Here is a 25816-nt window from a genome sequence, read left to right as displayed (position 1 = left end):
TGACCAAGAAAAATCTGTGTCTTTAATTGATCGACGATGTTGTCCCCAGTAACATTAATGCATACATGGAAACGTTCACACTGAAAGCAGCCTCCACCACTCCAAGAAAAACCAAAAATCCTAGTCTTGGAGTTAAAAAGAATATGACGACGTACACGGAAAACCGCAAGGAGACAGTGGTCTGACTCTTCTGACACCTAGACAATCTACCAACATTGCAACATTGAATGTCGGGACCGTATGTACAGGAAGAAAGACAGTAGTGTATGATCTGCCTAATTTCAATACATATATATCACTCAAGAAAAAGGAACTTTCTGTGCCCTTATTCCAGATCTACAGTGCTGTGCTGTTCTGTGCTGGTGCAGTCGCACAGATTCGCAGATCTATTCTCAAGACATTACATCATCAGCAGCTGCTGCTGTTGGACTTGTTGCATACACTGCAAAGTGTGGATGAAGCAGCAGTACACATTTGCCCTAGAAAAGTTACCTCCTTGCTTAACCAGTAAATTGTAATTCCCAGGGTTAATCGATTCGCAGGGGAGGTCTCCAGCACGGGAATTTGAACTTAAACTCATATTAAATCCTAATTTTTTTAACTTAAAGAAACTTTAGACATAGTTACTGAAAGTGTATTGCAATATTCTATAATTTTATGACCAATTTTAATCTGTCTGATGTCTGTAATCCATCCCAGCAACAATTTTCATATTAGTGCATTGCTTAAAACTGCACACATTAACATACGTATACCAACATGTGCATTTAATTCACATGTGAGCTTCCATGTGACTTTCCTCTCAGGAAGATGATTGTACAGTCAATCACATTATACTCTCTCCTGTAGAAAACCTTGTGTGTGAATAGATCACATGTGATAAAGTGGTTTGGTGAGCAGATGTGGAGGTTATGACAAGGGTCGATATTATTGTATCGTTGTCCAAAGAATCAATACAATATATTATTCTGGTAAAACATGATTTACACCCGTAGTAATTACCTGTTGCCGATTGACTGTTAGAATGTGTTGCTTTGCACAACAGCACTTGACGAGCTATACTGTCAGGAACAAACAGCATCTGTGAACCATATATTTTGACAAGTGTTATGCAATTGTGCTATTCAATACTGTTTTTTTTTAATCAAATCCTATTTCAATTTCTTGTCACATATGTGTTTTTGTGCATCACTGAGAAAAGCCATTGTTATTCCTGTGTGTTTGTGTTGATATATGCACATGTGCTCATGCCTGTATGGGGGCGTGTGTGTGCATGCCAAACATTTGCGTGTGTGCATGTGTTGTGTGGAAATGTCAACACTGGCAGAGGGAGAGAGAAAGAGGGAGAGGGAGTGAGAGAGAGGGAGAGTATCTTTAAAGTATTCTTTTAATTATATCATATAAGGCACAACTGTATTTCTCATTAATGTGAACCGGACAGAAAGGAAAAGCAGTCCGACATCATTGACAGCCTCTTCACAAACACTACTTCCACACAGTGTTTTCTACACTTACTGTGGTGTCTTCCTGGTTTTAGAACTTCTCCCTTGGACAACTTTTCACAGTGGTCAGAAATCCAGCGGGAGCAGGATTGAGACAACTCTAATATGTAATTTACTAACTGCTGGGTAGTAGCAATTTTCTCATATTTATTTCTTTGCATTGAAGTACTTTTCATATGCTTATGTGTATTGCCCTGCAGTATCATGTAGTGGTTTCACAATTTCGATTTTAAATCAAAATTCGACCAAAAAGAAGCTTTCACTTTCATCTTTTGAAATTGAAAGCAGTACTGACGGTATTCTCCCAATACTTTTTATTCCTCCACACTAACCAACTTGCATGCATCCAAAGAAAAAAAAAACAACACGGACAACAAAGCGTAGCTTACCGGCTGGCAGCATGCAGCTAAAGACTCAGGGTAAAGTTAGCTTACCAGTAGCCTGCAACTGCACTTTTCCAGACACCATGGCCACTGCAGGAGTGGGAGATGACGGAGAAACAATAGAACTGTTAAATCCTCCTGCTTATCTGAAGTCACAGGGTGTAAGAGTATGACAACAATTTGCCTTCCCAGTGAGTTATGTAAACCAACCCCAAACTGTATAGTGTGTGGGCTCCAACAGCACTTCATGGAAGGCAGTGTAAGAAAGCAATTCAATGGATTCTGTACTAGTGCACTGTGTCGTCACTGCATCGTCAAGCCTAATAAGACCCGGCAGCAATTAGTACAGTGTAGTGCACAAGCAGGTGGGAGAGGCAAACAGAGAGGGGGAGAGCATTAGAGAGGAAGAAAACGACAGCGAACCTGGCTGTCTGTCTGTTTTTGACTTTGATAGGCCTGTCTGTACCATCTGAATCGTTTCAAGCCAGCGTTGCCTAGTTACAAGAAGCAGAGGGTGCAGGGATGGGAGGGGAGAGAAAGAGGGAGGGTGGGTTTATGGGACTCAGCTGGGTGCAGAGTAAATGAGTCCGCTCCCTGCCCACGGACCTTTCAACCCCTGACATCCTTGACTTACTTCTAGGTCTCTTTCCCTCTGTCTCTCTCTCTCTCTCACACACACACGCACACGCACACGATATCTTCTTAATAAATGCCAAGCCGTCTGGATAAGAACCTGACGTATTGATTGAACTGTTGATTGTGAAATCTATGTTTGATTTTGATTTAACAATTAGTCTACTGTTTTGATAATTGAATAATCTATTTAATCATCTCTTTAAGCAAAATCATTCTGTGTCTAGCTTCTCAAACATGAGGACTTGATACTGTTGGTCAGACAAAACAAATGATCATCAAAATAATCAGCAGATTAATGGATAATAAAAATAAACTTTAGATGCAGCCCTGACTACAGATCTTATAAGCTTACATACAACATGGTGAGATTTGATTCCACCTTCATGATTTTTGCATCTTTGTGAAAGTGGAGTAACGTTTCTGCTCTATACTTGATAGAATGAACTTGTTAATTAAACAGTGTTGCCACCGCGGTGGTGTCTTCTCCCTTGAGGTTTCTGTCCGTGGCTCTGGTTTCATGTGTCTCTCCACACATTGGGCTTGTCTCTGCTCATGTTAACTCACCATTTCTTGTTTCTGCTGAATAAAGCACACAGGACTTTTTTCATGGATGTTCAGAACAGAACATATAAAGGCTTACGTGACTTGAGTGTAGACTGAATCACTACAGATTCAGAGGAGAAAATAGCTGAACCAACAAATGTGTCAACTTTAAATCTCAATGTCATGTTTATACAGCGCCTGAAAGCTGTTGGTATACAAGCTGATGTTGCAGTGCCATTACATTAAACCAGACTGTTTACTGTTCACTGCCTGGAAACAAATACGAGCTACTTGCCTCACTAAGTGTCACTAACAATTTGTGTGTGTTGCCACTTTCATCTTGCCTTTGTTACATCTCCATCTTTCTGTAATTTAAACATCATTAGCATCCACCTCCTTGGTCCCTTTGGTATATTACCATGGCTACGTGTACTGTGATGAGGGCCTTCTACTACACATTCCTTTTGGGCGACAGTAGCTCAGTCCATAGGTGACTCGGCTGGGAACCGAGTCACCTATAAATTACATGGAGTGTGGACTGGTGGCTGGAGAGGTGCCAGATATTGTCCTGGGCACTGCCAAGCAAGGCACCGAACTCCCAACTGCTCGGGGCGCCCGTCCACTGGCAGCCCCCTCGCTCTGACATCTCTCCATTAAATGCATGTATATAGGTCCTGTTTGTGCATGTGTGTGTGTGTAACCTGAATAATAATAGTGTGAAAAAATAATAAGTAATTCTTCTTCTTCTTCTACAAACATGATTTTTTTTTCTATTTCATTTCGTTGTGTGCTATGTCAGCAACATTTTTGTGTTTTTCTTTGGGAAAACTTTTCCTTTTCTCTTCTCCTCTTCCCTGCTCTGTGTTTCATTTCACCTCATTACAGCCATCCGTCAAGTGTAAAGGTAATCAAGAAGCAGTGCTCCACATCCGACACATCAGTATACATAGCCAGGTACACTGTCATGGACTGTCACTGTAACAAATCACTGTGATGGATTGTAGGAATTTTGGCCTGGTTGGATGCTTTAATGTAGCCTTCCCAACACAGAGCTGTAAGGCTGTACGTTATTATAGCGCCTCACAAGGTCCTTCGTCATGTGAGACCAGGATGTTTTCCCCTCTCAGAACAGGACATGGCTGTGTAGGCAGACAGGAGGTGTGGTGTGCGTTTGGTAATGGATCCATGGAACTTTGACCTTTCATGGACAGTATTTGTGTGCATCTACTGTATGTACGGGACAGTGGGTGAGGGTATGTATGTCTTACAGGTCCCATATTGTGCTCATTATCAGGTTCATACTTGTATTTAGCTATCTACTAGAACTTGTTATTTTTCATTATTTTTGATCTCATACTGTCTGTATTCATGCCCTGTCTGAAACGCTTTGTTTTAGCGCCTGTCTCATCAGGACCCCCTTATGAAAAAGCCCAGTCTGCTCTTAATAGTTAGCATTTCTGAGGCTATCTGCGTCTCTGCACCGTCACTGCAGCCGGGGAGGACTGAAAGGGCAGTGTAGGGTTACTTTCTACCTCAATTAATTTCAATTTTATTTACAGTGCCAAATCATAGGCACCTATATAGCGTACCTACTGTAGCATAGTTGTGACATCACAAGCGTACAGAGGTCCTGACGGCTCGTTTAAAGACACAGTTTCTCAATACAGGCTGTGTGCATTTCTCTGTGGATTAAGCGTTTTGATACGTTCTCTGTATTTATACAGCACCTCAACCTTATTTATAATAAGAAATAAAATAAAAAAGAAAAATGGCTTTTTACAATATGGGACCTTTAAAACGTTAAAAAAAATGAATTATGTTATAATGATAAATATTAATTCCTCCGACTTTTCCTTTAACACAGACACGTTTTTCTCAGTTTGTCAGTGACATATCGCAACAACGTTTGGATGGATTGACATGAAATTTTGTGCTTACCAGTCCTCTTGTTGGCTTCTCTTTGATAAAAAAAATCAGACCTTTTCTCAGATGAGTCTGCAACACTGCGCTGAGTTTGGCAGATGGGGTGGTTTCTGTTAGAAAGATCTGTGCTGCTGCTGCTGCTGCTGCTGCTGCTGCTGCTGCTGCTGCTGCTGCCGCCCCTTGGGGTTGGTTCCATTGTTGTGTGTGTTCACATCTATGTGTGTAAAGAAAGCTAAAAGTAGGGCAAGTCATTAACTGTTAATCTTGCATTCACCTTGTTTAGCATTAATTAAGTCTCTCTAACAACCTTTAACTCTGCCTCTTCTTTGCAAATTAAATGTGTGGTGAGGATTGAGGTGCCATTTTTAAAAGGTAGTTTATTGGTTTTATCTCTTGTTGAATTCAGAAAAGATTTCCTGACTATAACCACTGGGATGTGAGCAGCTATTAAGGTGTTTCATGAAAATCTTATCAGTGCAGCTTTGACTCTGGCCCGCTCCTTCTTATCACACATTTCAAATGAAAACAAAGGGGCTGTATCATTAAGTGATACAGTGGTGAATAACACAGAGATAACATACTTTCACAGAGGTAGAGGGGGTCCAGACGTCCTCTGTGTTCTGCAAAGTGTTTTGCCATCAAAGGTGAGAGGCACTTACTGTAACTGAAAATCTGTCCTCTGTCGCATATTCACAGCCTATAGCTTATTTACTAACCATGCCCACTGCATGTTAACGGCTGTGCTCCCACAGTATCACGTAGTGCAGCTATAATGAAGTTTGCACTGTGATACATATTGGATGAAAAGTGTGTGCTGTTCCAAACTGCAGCGGGGTGAGTTTCAAGGTGATGCAGGAGAAAGAGTCAGAGTGATACAGTAGTCAAAAGAAGCAAGCTTAAATTGTTAAAAGGTTCCATATTGTAAAAGGTGAGATTTCTATGTCTCCTTTGATTATAAAGCAGGTCAAGGTGTTGTATAAATAGAGTGAAAGTATCAGAATGCTCTATGCACACAGCCTGTATGCAGATTTGCATAATTGTGCAACTCGTTAGTGCCAAAAAGCTGTTGTAGTTACTTGAATGGCCACTTGAGGCTGGCTCCAGAAGCCAGTCAATTCCCATGGACCCCCATGTTCCCCCCATTGGCATAGTTAAGGGTGTGACACTTTGAGTGTCAGGTGGATGCCGTCACGGGAGACTATAGGCCTAATTTGGCCTGCCTCAGCTCCATCCACGCGCCACTTCTTTGCCCATTTCTGGATTATCTAGGAGTTCAATGGTGTCAGGCACTGCCAAAATGTCGACGACTGGAGCTACCGGGAGCCACTCACTTTGAGCTTAATTTTGGCCCTTCAGAAGCAGCAACGAAACAGTAGCTACAAAAATAGTATCCAGTGTCACATTAACAACCATGCTGCCCAATGTTCCTTTAAACGCCATAAGATACATCTTGTGCTCTTTTCTCAAACACTCCATTACAAGATGAGCAGCGTGCTCCTTATCTGAACCATGTGGGCGTATTATTTGATAGCATGCTGCTGACAGCTGGGCGGTGCTGTGCTGTGCCATCTGGATCGCCTCAGGCTGGCACCCCAGCAGGGAAGCCAAAAACCAGCAAAGGGCCTTCCTGTCTGGGTTAATTCTGCAACCCGAAGCCACCCTCATGACAGGCTTACAGGGCAGACTGCCAGCCAACAGCCAACCACAATACTACAGATATTCCTGTTCACAATGTAACTAACAGCGGCATAAAGGGCATCAGTTTCCTCTCTTGCTGCAGGTGGTTGCAGCTGGTTGAGGTGCATGTTTCAGGGCTTTCCTGGTTCAAAATGAAGCACAGGCAGCAACTGTGATCTACTGAACCTGGAGTGTGTGGAGTTTGAACAGGAAGAAAACATTTGCAAGGTCGTACACTGATGCCAGTGACTATAAGTTACCCCCGTTCTCGCTTGACCATTAATTCAAATTAATAACAGTAGCAGTATGAGGAAAAAATAGATTCAAAACTTACATGTAAGAATTTTTGTGATTCTTGTACATGTATAATGTTGTTGTCTCTCACTATAACAGAAAGGGGGTTCACTGGATTTATAACACAAGACAAAATGAGAGCCTTGTTGTAACACAGAATCTTGACTATTTTGTTTTCATAATAGTTGGCAGCCAAAATTGTAATTTGAAATACAATTTGATTAATCGTCCAGGCCTTCTTTCGTCTCATGGTATATATTAATTTATCCGCTAACGATATCCTCTATTTATTATTGTATGAGTCTGCAGTCTTACGTGACTGCCACTGACAAGACAATGTCCAGTTGATTGATTTTTCTTTGCTTTGAATGGAAAGCAGCAGGGCAGCCTCTAGCTCGTATATGGGAAACATGCAGAAGGGCTTTAATACAGGAGAACCCTGGGTAAAAGGAGAGTGAGCTGTGGCTGCTTTAGTGTCCATCGTGTCTCATTCCTATAGGTGTGTTCATGTGTTTCTGTAGGAGAGTAAATGGTGGAACATAAAACACGCCTGGCTTAAATCCACACACTGACCTATTCCCTCCACTCTTTGTCCAACCTACCTCCCTAACAATGTGTAACCGTCACCCCCTACTTCATTTCCTCTACGCTTCCTGAAACGCAGGAAGTTGGGTGCTTTCGTCTACCCCAGGTTGGAGAAAACTGGGGAGGGTTGAACCACACCAAAGGTCACTGACACCAAACATGTAGAGGGACACTCCCTGGGTCCGTGGCCAGTCTGCTTCCTGTGTTAAAAATGTGACATCACCAGGACGACTTAAGAAAAACTGATTTAATTTCTGAATTGGTTTTGTGCACTTTTTAAGTAGAATCGTATTATCACACAAAACAAAATGTCCGCTTTCTAGTTATTTGTGACTGATGCGTTGCAGATGTGATTGCACTGTGCGTGCACAGCTAAGCAGTGTGTGCAGCATCACACCTTAAGTTCTCCTTCACTACTCTTCGCTTCTTCCCACACACCCTTCTTTATTCAGCACCGTGTGTCACTTCCTGCTACATTGTGTGTGTATGTGTGTGTTTGTAGTGTCCTTTGAGGCTCTTCAAGTGGCTCTCAAACACAAAAAGACAGTAGTTCAAAAGAGATCGGACACAATAGCAGTGGCTCGTGCATGTAACCTACTGAAGGACGCTGTGTGATCTGGGGTTTACTCCGCAGACATCATTGCATAAGTGTTCAGTAAGGTTTTATACTGAAGCGTGGTGACCTTTTCGTCTACACTTCCTCTCCTTTCGTTCTCCCCAATTTTCTCCTCACCTTTCTCATCTCTCCCTCTGTTCTATGTTCCCTCCTCACATCCCCGCTCATGCCAATGCTCTTTTATCATTTCCCTTCTCTTCCCGCCGCCCCTACTGTTTTCTTTCTGTCAGTCATGTTTTACATGTGTCACTCTCATCACGTCATCTTCAGCTCTCTTGTCCTTTTCGCCCTTTTCTCTCTCATTATCAGCTTGTCACTCTTGTTCTGTCTCCACGTCTCTTGGCATCTGTTCCTCTTTTTCTCTATTTGTCTATCAGGGTGTTGGCCCCGTCTGACCCTTCCTGTTTCACTGACATCATCCAAGAAACCAGGAAGCTCCCGAAGGGGGTCACTATTTTGTTTTTTTGTTTTTTTTTGCGTGTGATAAGTTTTGTCAAGTCAAGTTGTGATTTTAAAAGTTAATATTTGATAATTAAGCTTGACTGGAATATGCTAATGATCATAACCCTATGTCAACACACGATTCATCTAAGGTTGTTCAGGATATTAAATCCCTTCAGCAGGCAACCATAAAATTCAAGCTAGCGTGGAGATAGATTACCCATCCACTGTTCAAACAACACTAGCCACAGCCATGAGCACAGTGTGGGAATCAACCCAATTCCAACTCTTCTTTCTACATTTCTTCACTTTAATTTAACAATACAAACTTGCCTGCAGGATTTAATCAGGGCAAAGAACTAGGACACAAAATTGGTATTGATATATTCAGTGGTTTTACATAGAAGCCAACTGCCAGGCAACAGTATGTGTAGCTGGTTCTGCTTTGGCACATACAAAAAAAAATGAAAACAAAGATTTACCTCTCCATAATAGAGGATGTCAGTGTTGTAAATTAAAAATTAGTATTAATGTTAATGTTTTGACATCTTTTTACTTCCGCACTGTTTCTAATAGAAATGTTAAGCATCAAAACGTACATCTTCTTCAGGAGATATGTGCTCGTTATCTTTATTATAACATGTTTCCGTGATTTGAAAGGCTTTCATTTTTTATACATTAAATTTAGAGAGAGTGAGTTACTGCTGTTTTCAGTCACCACTTGTAGTAATGCTACTGATGCTTCTAATACTAATACTCATAATATTACTGCTTCAACCTTTCTGCCACTTATAACCACTGTATTCAGTTCAGTTCGATACCCGTTCATCGCAGTGCTCCTCAAAAAACTGCTCTTATGAACAAAGTTGACATGTACCATAATTAAAAGCAATATCTGTGCTCTTCATTAATATTGTTTTGTAATATTTAGACTGATATGACAACCAGTAATTTTGTCCCATCTGGTCTAGAGGTTTAAAATCTGGCTACTTCTGTGGCCCTTTTAGATCAAAAGGTTGTGTGTCAAACCCAGATGCTGCCAAAGTGCTGATTGAGACTTCAAAACAGGAGGACCCCTCTCCCTCTCTATTTCTCCGTTTCTAACCATTAGTACCTTCAGACCTTCAGGTTTCATTCAAATTTCAAAACTGCATTTAGCTCAGAAACACCGACAAGCAATGCAAACGATAACAACATAACCCACTGACATGCACGGAAGCAGAAAACTTGTTAGTTATAAAACGTGTTATTTCCACTTCTATCGCCCAGAATGCTTGGTAACACATCCGATACAGCATTTGGCTACCGTCACCATGTGTTTTGGGAATCACAGGGTCAACTGTTTGAACCCCGACTTGGGAAAACCTTCCTTTGAGAATATAGTGTCATCTCCGCAGCTGCAGTAGACTAACAGCTTCCAGCTAACTCTAGTTAGTATCTGTTAGACTCAGAGGATAGATGTTGGACAAACCTGCTGTCAGAGTTCATCAGCTCATCGAATGCACTAAGATCTACTGAATTTTCTATTTCCGGCTGTCTTATCTGGGGGTTGATTCAAGGTGGCATGTGTGTGTGTGTACAGACAATGATCTAAAACAAATCTATACCTTTGTGGTGTGTTTGCTTAGCACAAAGATTTACAAAACGCAGTTTAGACAGCGCCGGTGCAGCAAACTGTCACTGTCACTCAGATTGTGTTTCCATTCAGTTGAGTCCATTGCAGGAGAGGTGGTTAACCCCTAAAGCCAGTCCCACATGTTTAACCTCAGAATGAAAGGTTTCAGTCACCACTGTGTTTAAGTTAAAAACATCATAGCCTTGTGTTTATTGCATACCGATGATTACTGTACATTTCGTTGAATATCATTATGTCAAAAGAAATCTTAAAAACTAGTTCAGCTACCAAACGAACAATAAGATTTCCAGACTCAAAGGTAAACTGGTTTTGTGCCAGAGGTGTATACGTAAGCGTTTGAAATGGTATCTCAATCAGTTTGGAATTATACTCTTTCAATCAAATGTCTAATTTGAATGCTGCCTGTCAGACCAATGTTTTGTTTTTGTTTGTTTTTTTAGATCTGCCCATGGAGTACAATCCCTCAGATCATCCCCGGGCCAGCACCATCTTCCTCAGCAAGTCACAGACTGACGGTGAGCATGATGAGCACCTTGTATTTCTTCCAAATCCACTTTAAAAACATTACCAGTAAAGTCGGGTTGAGAAACGCCAAGAGTTTGTTGGTGAATGCGTAGAAAAATTGCAAGGGGTCTGCACGAGCCATGTGAAATATGTCTGGGGCCATAATTGCATCAGGCACACCGGGGACCTGCTTAGATGAGGTTGATGGACTGTGAGGCCAGGTGCTGTTATGTGTTATTGTGATGGCTTTTTTGACTCTAGGGCAAGACCGAGTGTGTACTAAGCACGAATGCAATGGGTAAATCTTAGGGATGCACCAATTGTGAAATTCAGGTTCGATACTGTGGTTTTGAATAAGAATTTGGCCGATAACTGAGGTATTTTTGTTGTTTATTCTGTTTTTGTTGTTATTTACCCCCACCCCCCAAAAACAAAAAAATCTTGGAGAACTAATTAAATCCTAAAAACAACCTTTAATATAACCTTCTTTCACATGAAAACAATTTACCTTTTAGACGAAGAATTACTTTATTAATTTGATTTACACACAGGCCCGAAATACACACACATGCACAAACAGGACCTATATACATGCATTTAATGGAGAGATGTCAGAGCGAGGGGGCTTCCAGTGCACCGAGCAGTTGGGGCTTAGGTGCCTCGCTCAACAGCACCTCGGCAGTGCCCAGGAGATGAACTGGCACCTCTCCAGCCACCAGTCCACGCTCCATTTATGGGCCACACACCATTTATGGGTTCCCAGCCGAGTCACCTATGGACTGAGCTACTGCCGCCCCAAACGACATGTAACAGACACAAAATGGATGCAACACAGCAGGTTGACACTGACACAAGTCAAATATCGGTCGATAAATCGGTGCATCCCTAGTTATTCTCTCTGATAGTGTCGTCCACAGCTGTTTGGAAACATTTGCTTCTGGTTGATTTCATTCTTTGCCCTCTTGTGGTTGTAAGACCATGCTATGTATTCTCTCTGAAGACTTTAACTTGAACACTAGTCCGTTACAAAATGAGTAAGCACGTCATACATGCTTGAATATTGGATTCCACACAGCTTTCAAGTGTAAATCATGAAACCTACAGTAATGTGGAATGAATTAGACACACGTTTTAGAGGATCAACGATCTTTACTGTGTATTTTATAATGTTTTCTCACCTACATTTACATCACCTCTCCCCCGCCTCCCTCAGGGCCCATTTGACCATTCACGACTGAATGTTTTGTCAATCGTCATTGATCGTCACAAACCCTATTGGGAAAAGTCACTCAAAGAGCAGCTTTGCCGTACTGTAGGTAGCAGATTGCAGATTAAGCAGATTAAGCAAGAACGCAACCAGAGAATTTCCAAAGTATCTCAATGTTTCGAAACCATGCAAATCAAACGACGGCATATGCAGCCGGCTTTGTGAGAAAGCAAGCTGTTCCATTGATGCACGGATGTCAGATGTGGAGCTTTACAAAAATACTGTTGATCAACGTCCTTTTATCCGCCATAATGCTCCAGGCAGGCTCCTGTGGAAATTGTATACCAGCTGCCTTTGCCTCAGATATTTTTAGGCACACTGGGGTGTTTTGATCATCTCGATCAGGCTGAGAGGCTGATCCTGTAGCAGTCGGGACCCTTCAGAGTGATAGAAATGCATTTTAATCAACTCAAAAGTTCGTTTCTGAGATTCAGTGTGGACATAATCTCTTCACTTTGATTATTAGAGGCTTGATATTGTTCAATTTGTACACTCTTGAGAAAAACGCTGGAGAGTTTGTAGCCTGATGGTTGGATATTGATCTGCTATCTGGTGCTCATGCTCTTTTATTAGCCCTATTAAGCTCTTGTATGAACATCTGCTGGCCTGTTTTCTCAACATATTGTACATAAATACCAATACAAGACACAGAGACAACTTGGACTTTGTGTTTTTTCAGTTCCTGTGCCCAACAAGAGAGGTAAGCATCTATGTGTCTCTGTAGGCGGGTAGCACTATGCTTATTGTGTGTTTGGGCTTGACTTTTCATGTGGTATCGGGCTTTATTGTATTCTTGTACTCGCTCTTTATCGTTTTCTGTTGGCGGGTGATGTTCTTTCACTGCTGAGCTGCCGATCATTCTATATGTTTGTGTTTGTGCCCATGTCGGGTCTATAGGATACACCAGTGTGAATGGGCCTCCAAAAAATGTGTTTTGATAACTGAAATAACACATCTCAACTGTTTATTTCCTTCACCAGCAGCACTTAAAGGTCCCCTATCATAAAATGTGAGATTTCTATGTCTATTTTGAGTAATTGCAGGTGATAAAGCAGATCAAGGTGCTACTGTGAAATTATCAACCCACAGAGAAATGCACACAGCCTGTATTCAGAAACTGTGCCTTTAAATGACTTCTGTACAGTTGTGATGTTACAACTTAAAGCATGTCCCAGGAGATTCTTAAAATGTATGAAAATGATCATAGTATGGGACCTTTCTGACATCTTTTTTACAGCGGAGGAGTGAATGAAATAAACGTTTGGAACTGTGATGACATGAGCATCATAGCACATTTTATAGAATATTAACAAATGGAAGTTGTGCAATTTTATTAAATGTAAAGAAGAAGAAGAAGAAGAGTTCCTTTATTAATCCTGCAAGGGGAAATTCAATTTTTTTAAACAGGACCTATAGACATGCAATTAATGGAGAGATGTCAAAGCGAAGGGGCTGCCAAATGGATCAGTGCCCCGAGCAGTTGGGGGTTCGGTTCGACCCTACGGTTCCCAGCAGAGTCCCCTATGGACTGAGCTACTGCCGCCCCAGAGTTGGTGTGCAGAAAAAAATATTTTCTTTCATATATCTTTGTTTCAGAAACCAATTTATAATTGATTCCCGAAAAATGCAGCCCTAATTATGTTGTACGCTTCTTGCTAGAAAGCACGACTGCCCAGAGGGTGTGGGTGTGGGTTAGTGTGTGTGTGTGTGTGTGTGTGTGTGTGTGTGTGTGTGTGTGTGTGTGTGTGTGTGTGTGTGTGTGTGTGTGTGTGTGTGTGTGTGTGTGTGTGTGTGTGTGTGTGTGTGTGTGTGTGTGTGTGTGTGTGTGTGTGTGTGTGTGTGTGTGTGTGTGTGTGTGTGTGTGTGTGTGTGTGTGTGTGTGTGTGTGTGTGTGTGTGTGTGTGTGTGTGTGTGTGTGTGTGTGTGTGTGTGTGTGTGTGTCTTAAAGGTGAGAGTGTTTGGATGAGAGGCGCCAGACAGCTCGCAACGTCACTCTTTGTGTGATCTCTCTGCATCTGCTCCAGTTTGCTTTGCTGGCGATCTTTTCCCAACTGTGTGTTCTTCTACATCAGCGCAAACATACAGATGCACAAATAGAAACAACCTCATGAGTGCTGACACGCAGCTTTGTGTGTGTGTGTGTGTGTGCGTGTGTGATGCCATGCACTAAGTGAAGTGAGCTCTATAAAACAGTATTAGCATTTGTATGAACAGAAAGAAATGAAAACAGTGTAGCTCAGTGACCATCTCCTCTTGAATAAAACAGTCACTATGCTTAATTTCATTTAGACTCATGCGGGCCAAAATGATGAATGGATTCAATGATTAGCTCACACTCGTTCCCACACAATTAGAACACAATGTCCAATGTAGCGGTAGAGAAAATCCAATTACAGGCTTTGAAATGTTTTCTTTTCATATTAAAAAGGCAGTTTGCTAAAACATCCCAGCTTTGTTTAATGTAGTGTGGACATTAAGAAAAAAAAAGCTCATTCAATATTTTCTCAAAATATCATGAAAGGGAACTTATAACCCTGGATAAATGCTGCTCCCTGTCTGTGAGGGTTGTGTACTACACTCATACTGAGCCTGAAGTGTGTGTTGCTGCTTGACGCCGCTAACATCGGTTCTCCCCTTTTTTCCCTTTCCAGTCCGAGAAAAGCGGAAGAGCCTTTACATCAACCATGTAAGTATAATAACTGCTATTATGTATGATGCATTAAGAAGGGCAGTAGTGTGTCATACACAAAGTCCGTAAAGTGGATTCCCATCATTCTATTGTCAAATATTTGGTAGTTTGACACAATTGTGAATATTTAAATGGTGCAAATGGTGATTTGAATGTCTTGTATTTTTTGCAAGTTCACACACATTTCGGAGAACAAGGTAAAGTCCTAAAAATGACCTTTAGAAAAACCCCTTTGATCATCGTTCCTTCTTCATTCAAACCACAAAGATCCCACTTGTAGTAATAGACGTGTGCTTGTGTAATGAGCTGAAAGATGTAGTTTTAGCAGAAGGGGGTAACTTTTACAAAAGTACGATTTTGTCATATTTGCTGAACATCCTGACGTTAGTACAAGACAGATAATCTTAGTGCTGCTAATGACAGCAGATCAAAGATGAATCAAGATTATGTTTTGCCGAAACAGCGCAGAATCTAGATTCCTAATTCATCAGGGCTGCATAGTTTGAATGCTTGATCGGAGTTCGCAAGAGGTTATTGACACCCCTCAGCTTCTGAGCTCTGATTGGTTGTTTTCCTTTGGGCGCAGTGGAATCTTGCAGAGGCCATTAGCAGCACGAGGAGGAGGCAGCGTCATATTTATTTCTCTGATTGTCTGTCCCACGTAGTGCCCTCAGGATATAGTGACAGTCTCCGCAAATGTGACAACATCTTATTTTTACAAGTTACCAACTGCAGCTTTAAATATCAGACCTTTAGCCACAATTTCATCACATTATGGTGTAGTTCATCTTTGTCCATCACTCCTGCAGCCCCATGTTTAGCAATTTCAGGGATGGATCTGTTATTTAAAAAAGACTAAACAATGTTTTGATTGTGACTAAAACATTAAATACCCCAATTGATGTACTAAAGCTCTGGTTCAGTATGTGTCAGGAACAGATGACAGATTCTGAAGAACAGAATGAGCCAATTAAAAGACATTTCATCAGTAAATGAAAGTTCGGGGCATCTCTGAAGATGCACTCCACCATAAATGCCATTCCCGCATGCAACCATGTCAGGCGCCGACAGAGGACTCACAGAATTAGTTTGTGGGTTTACAGGTGCCCTACTTTCCATGCCAGTCGGCAGAGGATGACTGAAATAGAAACTGACATGCATGTGCGTTGGTTTGTATGTACGTATGTGAACTCTAGCATCATCCCAGTGGCCCAGTGAGACGGAAGTACAGCTCATGTTCCACTATATTCCTTGACGACAGCACTGTCAGTCAGCCCAACCTCAAATACACCATCAAATGGTAACTATATACCTGTTTTTAAGAAAAATCTTTTTGATTTAATGTTCAATCTCTGAAGTGTTTTGGCTCATTGAACTCGTGTTGTAGTTTTGGTTTGAAAATGAATAGTGATGTCCTTCTTTGCTTCTTTTTTGTCTTTACAGTGTCGCCCTTGCGATATACTACCACATAAAGAACAGGTATGAAGTGTTTTCATTCATTTATGATTATGATGATTCTTGCATTCATTCATCAGAGGCTAGCAGACTAAAGTCCCTTTCACACATGCTCTTCAAACCTGAAATATTCTAGACCGGAGCAGGCAACTGTCTGAATCAGTTGGGCCGGATTAAAACAGATTTACCTTGTCCGCTCCCCTAGTACAAAGTCCATGTAACGTCCGATTGAGCCCATATGTAGAGCAGAACCTTCTTGTGAATTCATAGCGAGCGAGTGGGCGTGTTATTGACGTTTATCATGCAGAAGAAAGCAAACATGCGAGCGTGATTAAGGGTGATTTACACTAGGACGCCGATGAAAATGTCAAACTAGAGAGACGACAAGATTCAGAAACCTCTGTCGGGGAAGCACAAACGGGGACATTGTCAGAAAAACTCAAGGAACAGCAAGAGACTCATCAGGTTGTTCATGACCAAATTACGAACTGGTTCTGTTACCGCAGTGTAACCCGCGTCAATTCCTGCCTCCCGCACGCTCTACCCAGGCACCACCACACCTCACCCAAACAAAACAAAGTGTCCCAAGTAAGTGAGAACGCGTCCGGCACGGACAATCTCCTGTTGTGTGCTACATGAGGTCTGAGAAATGGCAACTTAAGACAATGTCTTGATCTGATTTGTCAGACATTGACCGAAGTTTATATGAGACAAAAGCTTAAGATAAACCTTAGCAAAAGAAATGTCCTCTTTTAGCTCCCAGAGCTCATGATGAAATGTCAAACTCTTTGGGTAATATTGTGACATTCTGTCTTATGGCTTACTCCATATGAAGCCTGAGTGAACTGGGCATTCTTCTGCAATAAAAGAGGGTCTTGTAACATTGTAGAGACATCCTCTGCCTCTGTTCCCTATAACTGGTAGGAAGTGCAGCTGTGTGAAGTGCAGATAAATGACCTTAAATGGCTTATTGAACGGGCAATCTGATGTCATATTTTAGATGAAATGAGTCTCATGCCATCTGTTTTTTATTTCTGTCATACTCTGACGTTCCTCCTATCTGTTTGTTATTCCAGAGATGTCGACGGAAGAATGTTGATAGACATTTTCGATGAGAAACTGCACCCGCTCACGGTAAGGCCTGAACCGAACATACATTTCCATTATGTGAACACTGTGGAGATGTAAGGACTCATCAGCGGGACGAACCAAACGCTGAGGAACAGCAAATAAACACACGGATCTAATTGGGAGAAAATCTGTTTTGTAATCTCAGGAGCCATCTGGATCATTCAAATGTATTTTCAGTGGGGTTTTTTTGCTTAACAATTGTCGGGTTTCAGTACAGAAATTTACATAACCACTTTGTTCGATGCTTCTTTTTTCAAAAACTACAAGCGCTCTATTAAAAATGAATTTGTAAGCAACAGTCTCCACTTAAAGCTTGTGTTTCCATTTGTTGTAAACTGAGTGAATGTGCCATTTTCATTATGTTTCTCATCTTCTGCACTAGAAGTCTGAAATTCCTCCTGACTACGACAAACATGACCCTGAGCAGAAGCAGATCTACCGCTTCGTCAGGACGCTGTTCAGCGCTGCACAGCTCACCGCGGAGTGTGCCATTGTCACACTGGTAAGTGTAAGTGTGTGTGTGTATTTCAGTGCTGACACCAGGAGGGAGTGTTGCTTCTGGATTCTCTTTTTTCCCCTCCCTCATGGCATGTGCTATCTTCTTTTTATGGCCTTCCTTAGACTATTTTCTATCATATGTTTTTGGACCTTATTTCTTTCTCCTGAATCCTATGAAATGCTTGCTATATCCCTACGGAGTCTGTGTCCCCAAAAAAATGTTAAAAGGTTAACTAATCCTCACAGGAGAGACCAGATAATCAGAAGGTAACACAAGGATTTTGACAAGATCGGTTTGATATGGGCAATTTCCTTTCACAATTACTGTGGTGTGAAGGACCTCTGTGCCCGTAGCAAGGATATAATTGGTGCTTTACTGTAGAGAGAGTTCTCTCCCAATGACTTGTGACACCCTGTACTTGTCGTCTATATTAAAAACCGCTTTACTCCCCTTTTATCTCATATCTTTCTCTTTCTCTCCTCCCCTGACACTTTCTGTGCTTTCTCTTATCATCAAACATTAGAATTTCTTTAGTATGGTAATTAGTCTTTATTTTTAACCATGGTTCAGGAGCCAAATATTCCACAGAAGTCTCCTCCTCTGCAAAAACAAATGGACCAGGTCATTAAAACCAGTAAAAACACTGAATATATGAGTTACATGTTAAAAATCACTGTTTCTCAGACGCTGTTCGGCTTGTCTGCGAAATGGTCTGCGAGCCGAGCTGCCGGTAGCGTTTGCTAAGCTTGTTTCTTTGATAACTAAGATCCAGACGTCCGATGACTAAAACCACCATGATCTAAAGTGTATCATAAAAATGTGACATAACACCGAATAAAAGGTAAATTTGTGGCAGCTTCTGGCAAACAACCACAACCCTGATGCATGCACAAAGGGGATAGAGCGCCATTTACAGGCCACCAAAAGCATCGGTAGTGGACTGTTACCTCGAGTCATATTTCAGATTTTTCTGGTTTTGAACATTGTTGGAAGCATTTGGGATAATCAAGTAGTAAATACACAATGCAACAAAATACACAGCATAAGTCTAGTTGTTGATTTTTACATTTTAATGTGGAAAAGTCATATTATAGCTTTCATGCATATCCACACATAGATTAATACAGATTAAGGTGAATTTACTTTTGCTGTTTTATAGTTTCCCAAACTTTTACCAGCCAGTTGGAGATGAACTGTCTCCCTCCCTGCCCATCTGCCCAGATCCTTCCCTTTTTCAGTCGTCACATCATATAAGATAAGAAAGGGGAGGCTTCTCCAGGGGATGGAGACGACAGAGACGCAGAAAATCAGCACGTCTTCTGTTGTCCAAGATGTGTGTGACCCTCAGAGCGGGATTACTTTTTAAACACAAGAGAGAACACAAAACATGCTAAAGTCACTTAAATATGAAGATGTTATTACGAAGATGAAGAAGTTATTACAACATTTAGTCCAGTTAGGACATTCTCTGTTTCAGTCAGAGCTCAGTTTACAGTTTATCTGTCTTCTCCCAAATCGCATCTGTGACATCGGCCCAAGAATCAGAAAATTCAATCAACTGTGTTTCAACCCGCCTCTGGATTCTTTGTTGTGCTTCTTTGTATAGTTTTCTCTCTGTGCTGTCGCATTCATATCACTCAGCATGTGGCCTGGCTCTCATTTCATGCAGGCTTTCTTCAATGTTTGCTGCCCACTGCCAGATGAGTGTATATGTGGTGTCTGTTGGCAGACTCTGGGTCACAACAGAAATAGGCTAGCACTGCCTGCAGGCGCAAAGCCCGACCCAGCATGACTTGTCCAATTAGCCACCTGAGCTGTGCTGGTGGGCAAGTCACACTGCAAAAATACACAAATAAACACGGTCTTTTCTCAGTTTCTCTATTTGTCTAAACCAAGAAGGATCTTTTATGTCCAATAATTAGACTGTAATAACATCATCTAACATGGCCGTTTTCCTTACAACAGTTTTCGGATTCTGCTTAAGTCACATAATACTGACAGTTGTGCCACAGTTCAGATGCAGACAGAATTATAATAAGTTGAATACACAGCAGCTGGCATAAAGAAATAGCAGCATCTGTGCAGGGCATGTTTTTTGTCAGACTTGTCGTCTGAGATGACAGATTTCAAAGCTTTAAGCCACTGTAACGGTGATGAAAAATAAAACTCCTAGTCAGCCGGGGGAGAATTACTGTTACAAGAATCAGATTTATCGTTGTATGAGATCTTATCTGTTACAAACTTAATCAATATGCTCTAATACCTAAAGTGCTACAAAAACAAACAAATGAAGTTAACTGTAGTATACTGATTTTAAATATGTATTAATGTTACTTAATAAAAGTACCAAATCTATACTAAAACTAAGAGTAAATATAAATTTAAGTTAAAAAAGGAAAACCAGTACAAATTGAGAGGCTGTTTAATACTTTACTGCATACGGTAAGACATGCATTATATTATCTGGGTATAAGTAGTGTGAGACAGCTTTCATGAGAAATCTGTAAGGAATACTGCAGCTTCCATTAGCAACAAGACATTTAGTCGTCTCCGTGCAGCAGATCACTGCAGCTTTCATGCTTGACAACGACTTTCTAACAAAATGATGATCAGAGGAATCAGCTTCTGTTGAAGTATTTCAACTTGTAAGGAAGAGGTGCCCGCAGGCTCAGTGTGCGTTGTGATCTGTAGACTGTGGGAATACTGGCTGAGAGACGGAGATGGAGTATTTCAATCCACATGGATAATTTAATAAGCGAGCTCCTGGGAAGTTGGATTTCATCAGCTTCTGACCACTTGTTTTTGTGGTTTTTACCTGGAGGAGGAGTAGGCAGGAGACTGCAGAACAGTAAAGCAGCAAACTAACTGCAGAAATGTAGACGGGGACAGCAGAGGCTAATTAAACACAGAAGAACATGTGGACATGCTGATTACATAGAAAATGGATAATACAAGCTTCTGCTATGTTGTTATAATGTGTTCATCATATGGAAGTAAAGGCAGAATCTGCAGGGATCTCAGTTCTGTGCATCATTGTTTATGTTCAAAGATGCGAAAGAAAAGGATCAATATTCAGCAATATTGACATGTGACATCTCTCTTTGTCCAAGGTGTATTTGGAGAGGCTCCTGACCTACGCTGAGATCGACATTTCCCCTGCCAACTGGAAGCGTATCGTGCTAGGAGCCATCCTCCTGGCATCGAAGGTGTGGGACGACCAGGCGGTCTGGAACGTCGACTACTGCCAAATTCTCAAGGATATCACTGTGGAGGACATGTGAGTGGCTGGATACACAAAAGAGCGTCTGTGGTGTTTGTGGGGTCAGCCTTGGTCCAAAAAGTGTTAAGAGTTAAATTAAATTGCTGTGTGTAAGACGAGGAATAAGCATCTTGAGCATGAGGACCCACCACTCTGTCCTGTATACCACATCCGTCTTACATCCATAAAAATCTTGGCTAGATTATTCTTAGAGGGAACACGATGCTGTAAACGTGTTGCCACTGCTGCAACCTCTGACCTCGGCTGCATTCACACCCCTCAGCACCAGCAGCTGTATATTCTTGTCCTCGGGCTCATATTTTACGGAGTAATGACTGTAATCCACCTGTGTGGGACTCTTTCCAATGAGAGGAGCCCGGCATGTGACTCTGCTGTGCTCCCATATGGCGATTTACCGCAGGGTGACTCGACCGGAGATTTCCTCAGAAGATCCATTTTAGTCTTTTTAAATCTGTGCTTGGTAACGTAGCCTGCCCAATTTCACTGTCCACCCCGCAACGGACACAAGCATGACTGTGAAATAACTGCAGGGGACTCTGGGAAGAATTGCGAGGAGCTGAGAACCACCAAACACAATAGATGAGAATAGCTGAACGAGTGCCACGGTGAGATAAATAGGAAGCCGCATTATTAGGCAGAGTTTGTCTACAGTGGAGTCTAAATTTAGCCGGTCTGTTGCTGCATGCCTGTAAATGTGCGTGGGCGGGAAACAAAGGCTAGGAAGAGGAGATGGATAGTGCTTCTTATGCAGGTTACAATGCAAAATGAATGGGCCTTGACTGAAGATAAACAGATGAAAGCATCTGTCAGGGCTCTGCAGAAGAGATCACAGAGCGGTGCAGCGTGAGGCAATGCATGACAATAGCATTTTTAGGATGTGGGATTAATATTCTTTTTTCCCATAATGCTCAGAGCCCTTTTGCTCGCATATCACTCCTTTTCAGTATGAGGAAAGGCTTAGGCTTGGTGGGTGTATTGAGGATTTACTTGGTGGAAGTGTATTGCACATGTGAAAATAACACCCAGCGTCTGTGTGAGGTGATGGATTTGCCAGGATGGTCTCATGAGCACACACACCCCCTCTCTCTTTGTAGACGATCAATTCAATTTCAAAGATCTAAGTTTATTTTAATCCCAACTGGGTCTGGTTCCGAGCTAATCATGTGATTATTTTTAGCTTGTCAGCTCACACATCCTATCTCTCTCTCTCTCTCCCTCTCTCTCTCTCTCTCTCTCTCTCTGTCTGTCTGTCTGTCAAAAGGAACGAACTGGAGCGTCAGTTTCTGGAGCTGCTGCAGTTCAACATCAACGTGCCGTCCAGCGTTTACGCCAAGTATTACTTTGACCTGCGCTCGATGGCTGAGGCTAACAACCTCAACTTGCCTCTGGAACCCCTCAGCAGGGAGAAGGCCCAGAAACTAGAGGCGAGTAGTACACATACAACGACACTGGAATGATCTTACAGGTCATACAAAAGAAATCTTAAGATCTGAACCCACTTTATTGTGTCCTGAGGATGTGGAATGCAATGAACTGAGGCCGTCCGGCTGATTAGTATTAGTATATTTTTTTTATATTAGTATTAAGAGCCTCAGCTCACACGTGCACACAAAGCACAGACTGTAGATCATCTGCTGGATGAAGGACAAGGTGTAAGACTGTGATGTTGTGTAATTAGCTGCACTGCCTCAACATATGTCCCTCCCTCTCCCTCTCCCTCTCCCTCTCCCTCTCCCTCTCCTCCTCCCTCTCCCTCTCCCCCTCCCTCCACCTTACTGCAGTAAGCATTTGAAACAGCAGTGACGATGTTAATGCTGGCAAATGCCTCATTTCAGCATGTTAGCAGGAGCAGTACAGGTGTCATTAATAACATTAATATTGACTACATTCCATCTCGTTGTCTGCTGCGTGTTCTGGGGCCCACGTGCTTTCCATGGTGTCTCACTGTTATGGATTGGAGCCATTTGTTAACGTTGTTATCACTAGTGCTTTTCCAGCTGTGACAAGTCAAATTGTCTGCTGTGAAAGAGGCGTATTTATTTGCTTTATACTTGTGTTGATGGAGTAATGCACTAAAGAAGTACCACAGTGCCTGATTTAAGGCCCCCGCATACCGACACAGGGGTTCTCTGTGGCTGATTAGTCCGGTTGAAGCTCGGTGGAGATGTGCCTTGATTTACAGCATATTTCTACTTCAGTTTTGAATCACAAATCTTTATACGTTTGGTTTTAAGTTATAAATGAACATAAGTAAAAAATGTTTGTTCTTTTGTGTATTTAATGTGTTCATTTCAAACTGTAGTTTCCCCTCAGATCATGTTATTAATGCTGAGACTTTACTTCCAGTTTTGACAGGGGAGTCATAATAGAGCAACAGTGAAACAAAAAGAACATTCACACAATTAAAAGACAACACAACATAAATAAACATTATACAGAATACATAAAAATGGGAGGCAGGGAGCTGCACACAAATAGAAAAATAATAATTATACTCTATTCGAGGATACATATATTGATGGATGTGTTTGAAATACCAGCGAAAACCATCTGAACACTTTAAAGTTACACACAGGCTGCTGTCTGACCATGATTTGGCTTTTCATTAGCTTTATCCCCAGAAACTGATCTGCCATCAGTCAGGTAGCCAAGGGGTTCCAAGATTGGCCTTCTTCTCACCTTTGTATATATTTATTATCACTATTTTTAAATGAAAATCCTCAAGATTATTATTTTAAGCCATTAATCAAAGACAAAACAAAACAAAATAAATCAGCAGGTGGCCATTCAGCCAAATAGCTGGGATTTTAAAGCTTGATTATCTCAATTCCAGACACTGGTACGCTTTATTGTTGGACATATTTCCTGTTTGGTTGAGATTGTTGTCTCTCATGTTGTATACACACTGACAATGATCTCCACTAGTAACTCACAATAAACCAAAGGTATGGTTCACCACCTTCATCTCATCTCTGATGTGTTCTGTCTTTCAGGCCATCTCACGGTTGTGTGATGACGTGTACAAGGACTTGAGGAAACAATCCAAGAAGCGGGCAGTGAGCGCAGATAACCTGACGGTGGTGCGGTGGTGTCCAGCCATCGTTTCCTAACACTGGCCACCTGCAGCACAGAGATACACCTGTCAGATATACTGTACTCTATTCCTGCCTGGTAAGAAGGCAAAACCAGGTGGGCAGCAGCCCTGTGGATCAGTGTGTACACCCAAACACACACACACACACTCACACACACACACACAGGCACACGCACACACGCACACACACACACACACACACACACACACAGGCACTTTTCCGAGTGTGATTGCGCCCTCTCTGGTTGTTGTACATAAAAGAAGTCCCACTGGCTGCCTGCACTGAACCAAACAGAGCTGAGCTGAACCAAACTTACGCGTGTGAGGGAAAGTTGTTGGAATGAAGACCTCGACTGCAGAAGTAGGGGCCAAACAGAAGTTCAGCTGGTAATATGTGACTGTGTGAAGTTGAGACAAGAAAACAGGAACGAGACAGCGTTCTAAGATTCCCTCGGAGGCTCCACGTACGGTTGAACGAGGGAGGCTGGATACATTCCCTTAATTTGAACCTTCTGATTCAGTTTATGCTGAAGCAGGAGATGTTTCTCGACAGCTTACAGGCACATTTAAAATGTTACGTTTTTCAATTTGTGTCAGTGTTTTGTTGGTGTTTATCTGTTCTTTTGCATTCCCATCCTCTGCGAGCAGATCCAAGCACACACAAAGGACAGACAGACATTCCACTGTCACCTCGAGCGTACAGTTGATGCATTTGACTGGACCGCATATCATCACGTTTATTTAACTTGTAGCCATTTAATTGCAGTTCTCATTCGGAGAGCTAACATTAAAGAAATCAAGTCAGGGGTGCTTTGACAAAACCTGGAAGTTCCACTTGTACTATTACAGTTACAGCTTCTCTCACAGCGAGGCCACGCAGCCACTGTTCAGATACAGCTGTTCACTTAAAGCAATATCCATGCATTGCTTTGTTGTTGGGCTCAAATACGATGAAGCATGCATACTTGGGAGAAGACCGACTGGAAGACATACTGTAGAGCTTATGTCGTATTCACTGCCATCGTTGACCTGTGGTGCCTGTAATACGCTTGTTTAACACGTCTCCCCTTTCTACCGGAGGAACCGAACGAGGAACTTGAGTATTTTTTCCTTTAACATTTCCTGTGGTTCTTCCAGCTCACAAAAACAAGAAACAGCACAAATGGAATATTGACAGTAAGGTGCCACTAAACGCATGACTTTTCCGGGGTTGTTTTGTGTTCTTGAGGGGACCCAAATGAACGAAAAGGCATTAAGTGACAATTCAAACACTGCTTACAAAAAGATAGATTGTATACATTTTGCTAAATTGTCTGTGTACAGTGTAAATATAGCGACAGTGTGCTAAATCTGTGGACTGCGGTTGTACTGTAAAAAAACAAACAATGATGTTAGAATATTTATATTGGATCAGTTTTTACTGTACACGAGGGGCGGGGGGGGGGGGGGGGTAAATATGTTGGATTCCTTGTTCCGATGACAAATCAAGTAAAGACTAAGGTGAGGTATTAAGATTTAAATGGGAGACACCACTTAAGATTTTTTTCTCTTCTTACGATGTTTTCACGCTGCAGGAAATGCCAAGTTTTTTGTGTTACACACCGTTTATGGTAAATAGATAAAACGAGACGATTTGGGCTTATTGTACGGGTTGTTAAGAT

The 25816-nt window shown here is 41.8% G+C and overlaps 1 protein-coding gene across 9 annotated transcripts in view; it reads left to right on the top strand.

Annotated features, from left to right (window-relative positions):
• LOC310963112 (cyclin-Y) overlaps positions 1–25501 on the top strand; it is a 35309-nt gene extending 9808 nt beyond the window's left edge. Inside the window, exons 1-11 of one of the 9 annotated variants that reach the window (XM_083935783.1) lie at positions 10677–10751; positions 12687–12707; positions 14659–14693; positions 14870–14893; positions 15896–15996; positions 16140–16175; positions 17228–17285; positions 17665–17784; positions 20892–21058; positions 22323–22485; positions 24055–25501. In XM_083935783.1, coding sequence (XP_083791909.1) covers positions 10685–10751; positions 12687–12707; positions 14659–14693; positions 14870–14893; positions 15896–15996; positions 16140–16175; positions 17228–17285; positions 17665–17784; positions 20892–21058; positions 22323–22485; positions 24055–24171 — 909 coding nt within the window. In that variant the 5' untranslated portion in view covers positions 10677–10684 and the 3' untranslated portion in view covers positions 24172–25501. Of the gene's footprint in view, positions 1–10676; positions 10752–12686; positions 12708–14658; positions 14717–14869; positions 14894–15892; positions 15997–16139; positions 16176–17227; positions 17286–17664; positions 17785–20891; positions 21059–22322; positions 22486–24054 lie in introns of those variants that run through there. The other 8 variants (XM_083935781.1, XM_083935782.1, XM_083935778.1 and 5 more) reach the window with 8 other exon arrangements.
• Positions 25502–25816: the final 315 nt, after the last annotated feature.

Source organism: Echiichthys vipera (genome assembly GCF_963691815.1).
Source record: "Echiichthys vipera genome assembly, chromosome: 21".
Taxonomy (NCBI): Eukaryota; Metazoa; Chordata; class Actinopteri; order Perciformes; family Trachinidae; genus Echiichthys; species Echiichthys vipera.
The sequence above is the reverse complement of the archived record's forward strand: the minus strand, read 5'-3'. Positions and strand labels throughout refer to the sequence as shown.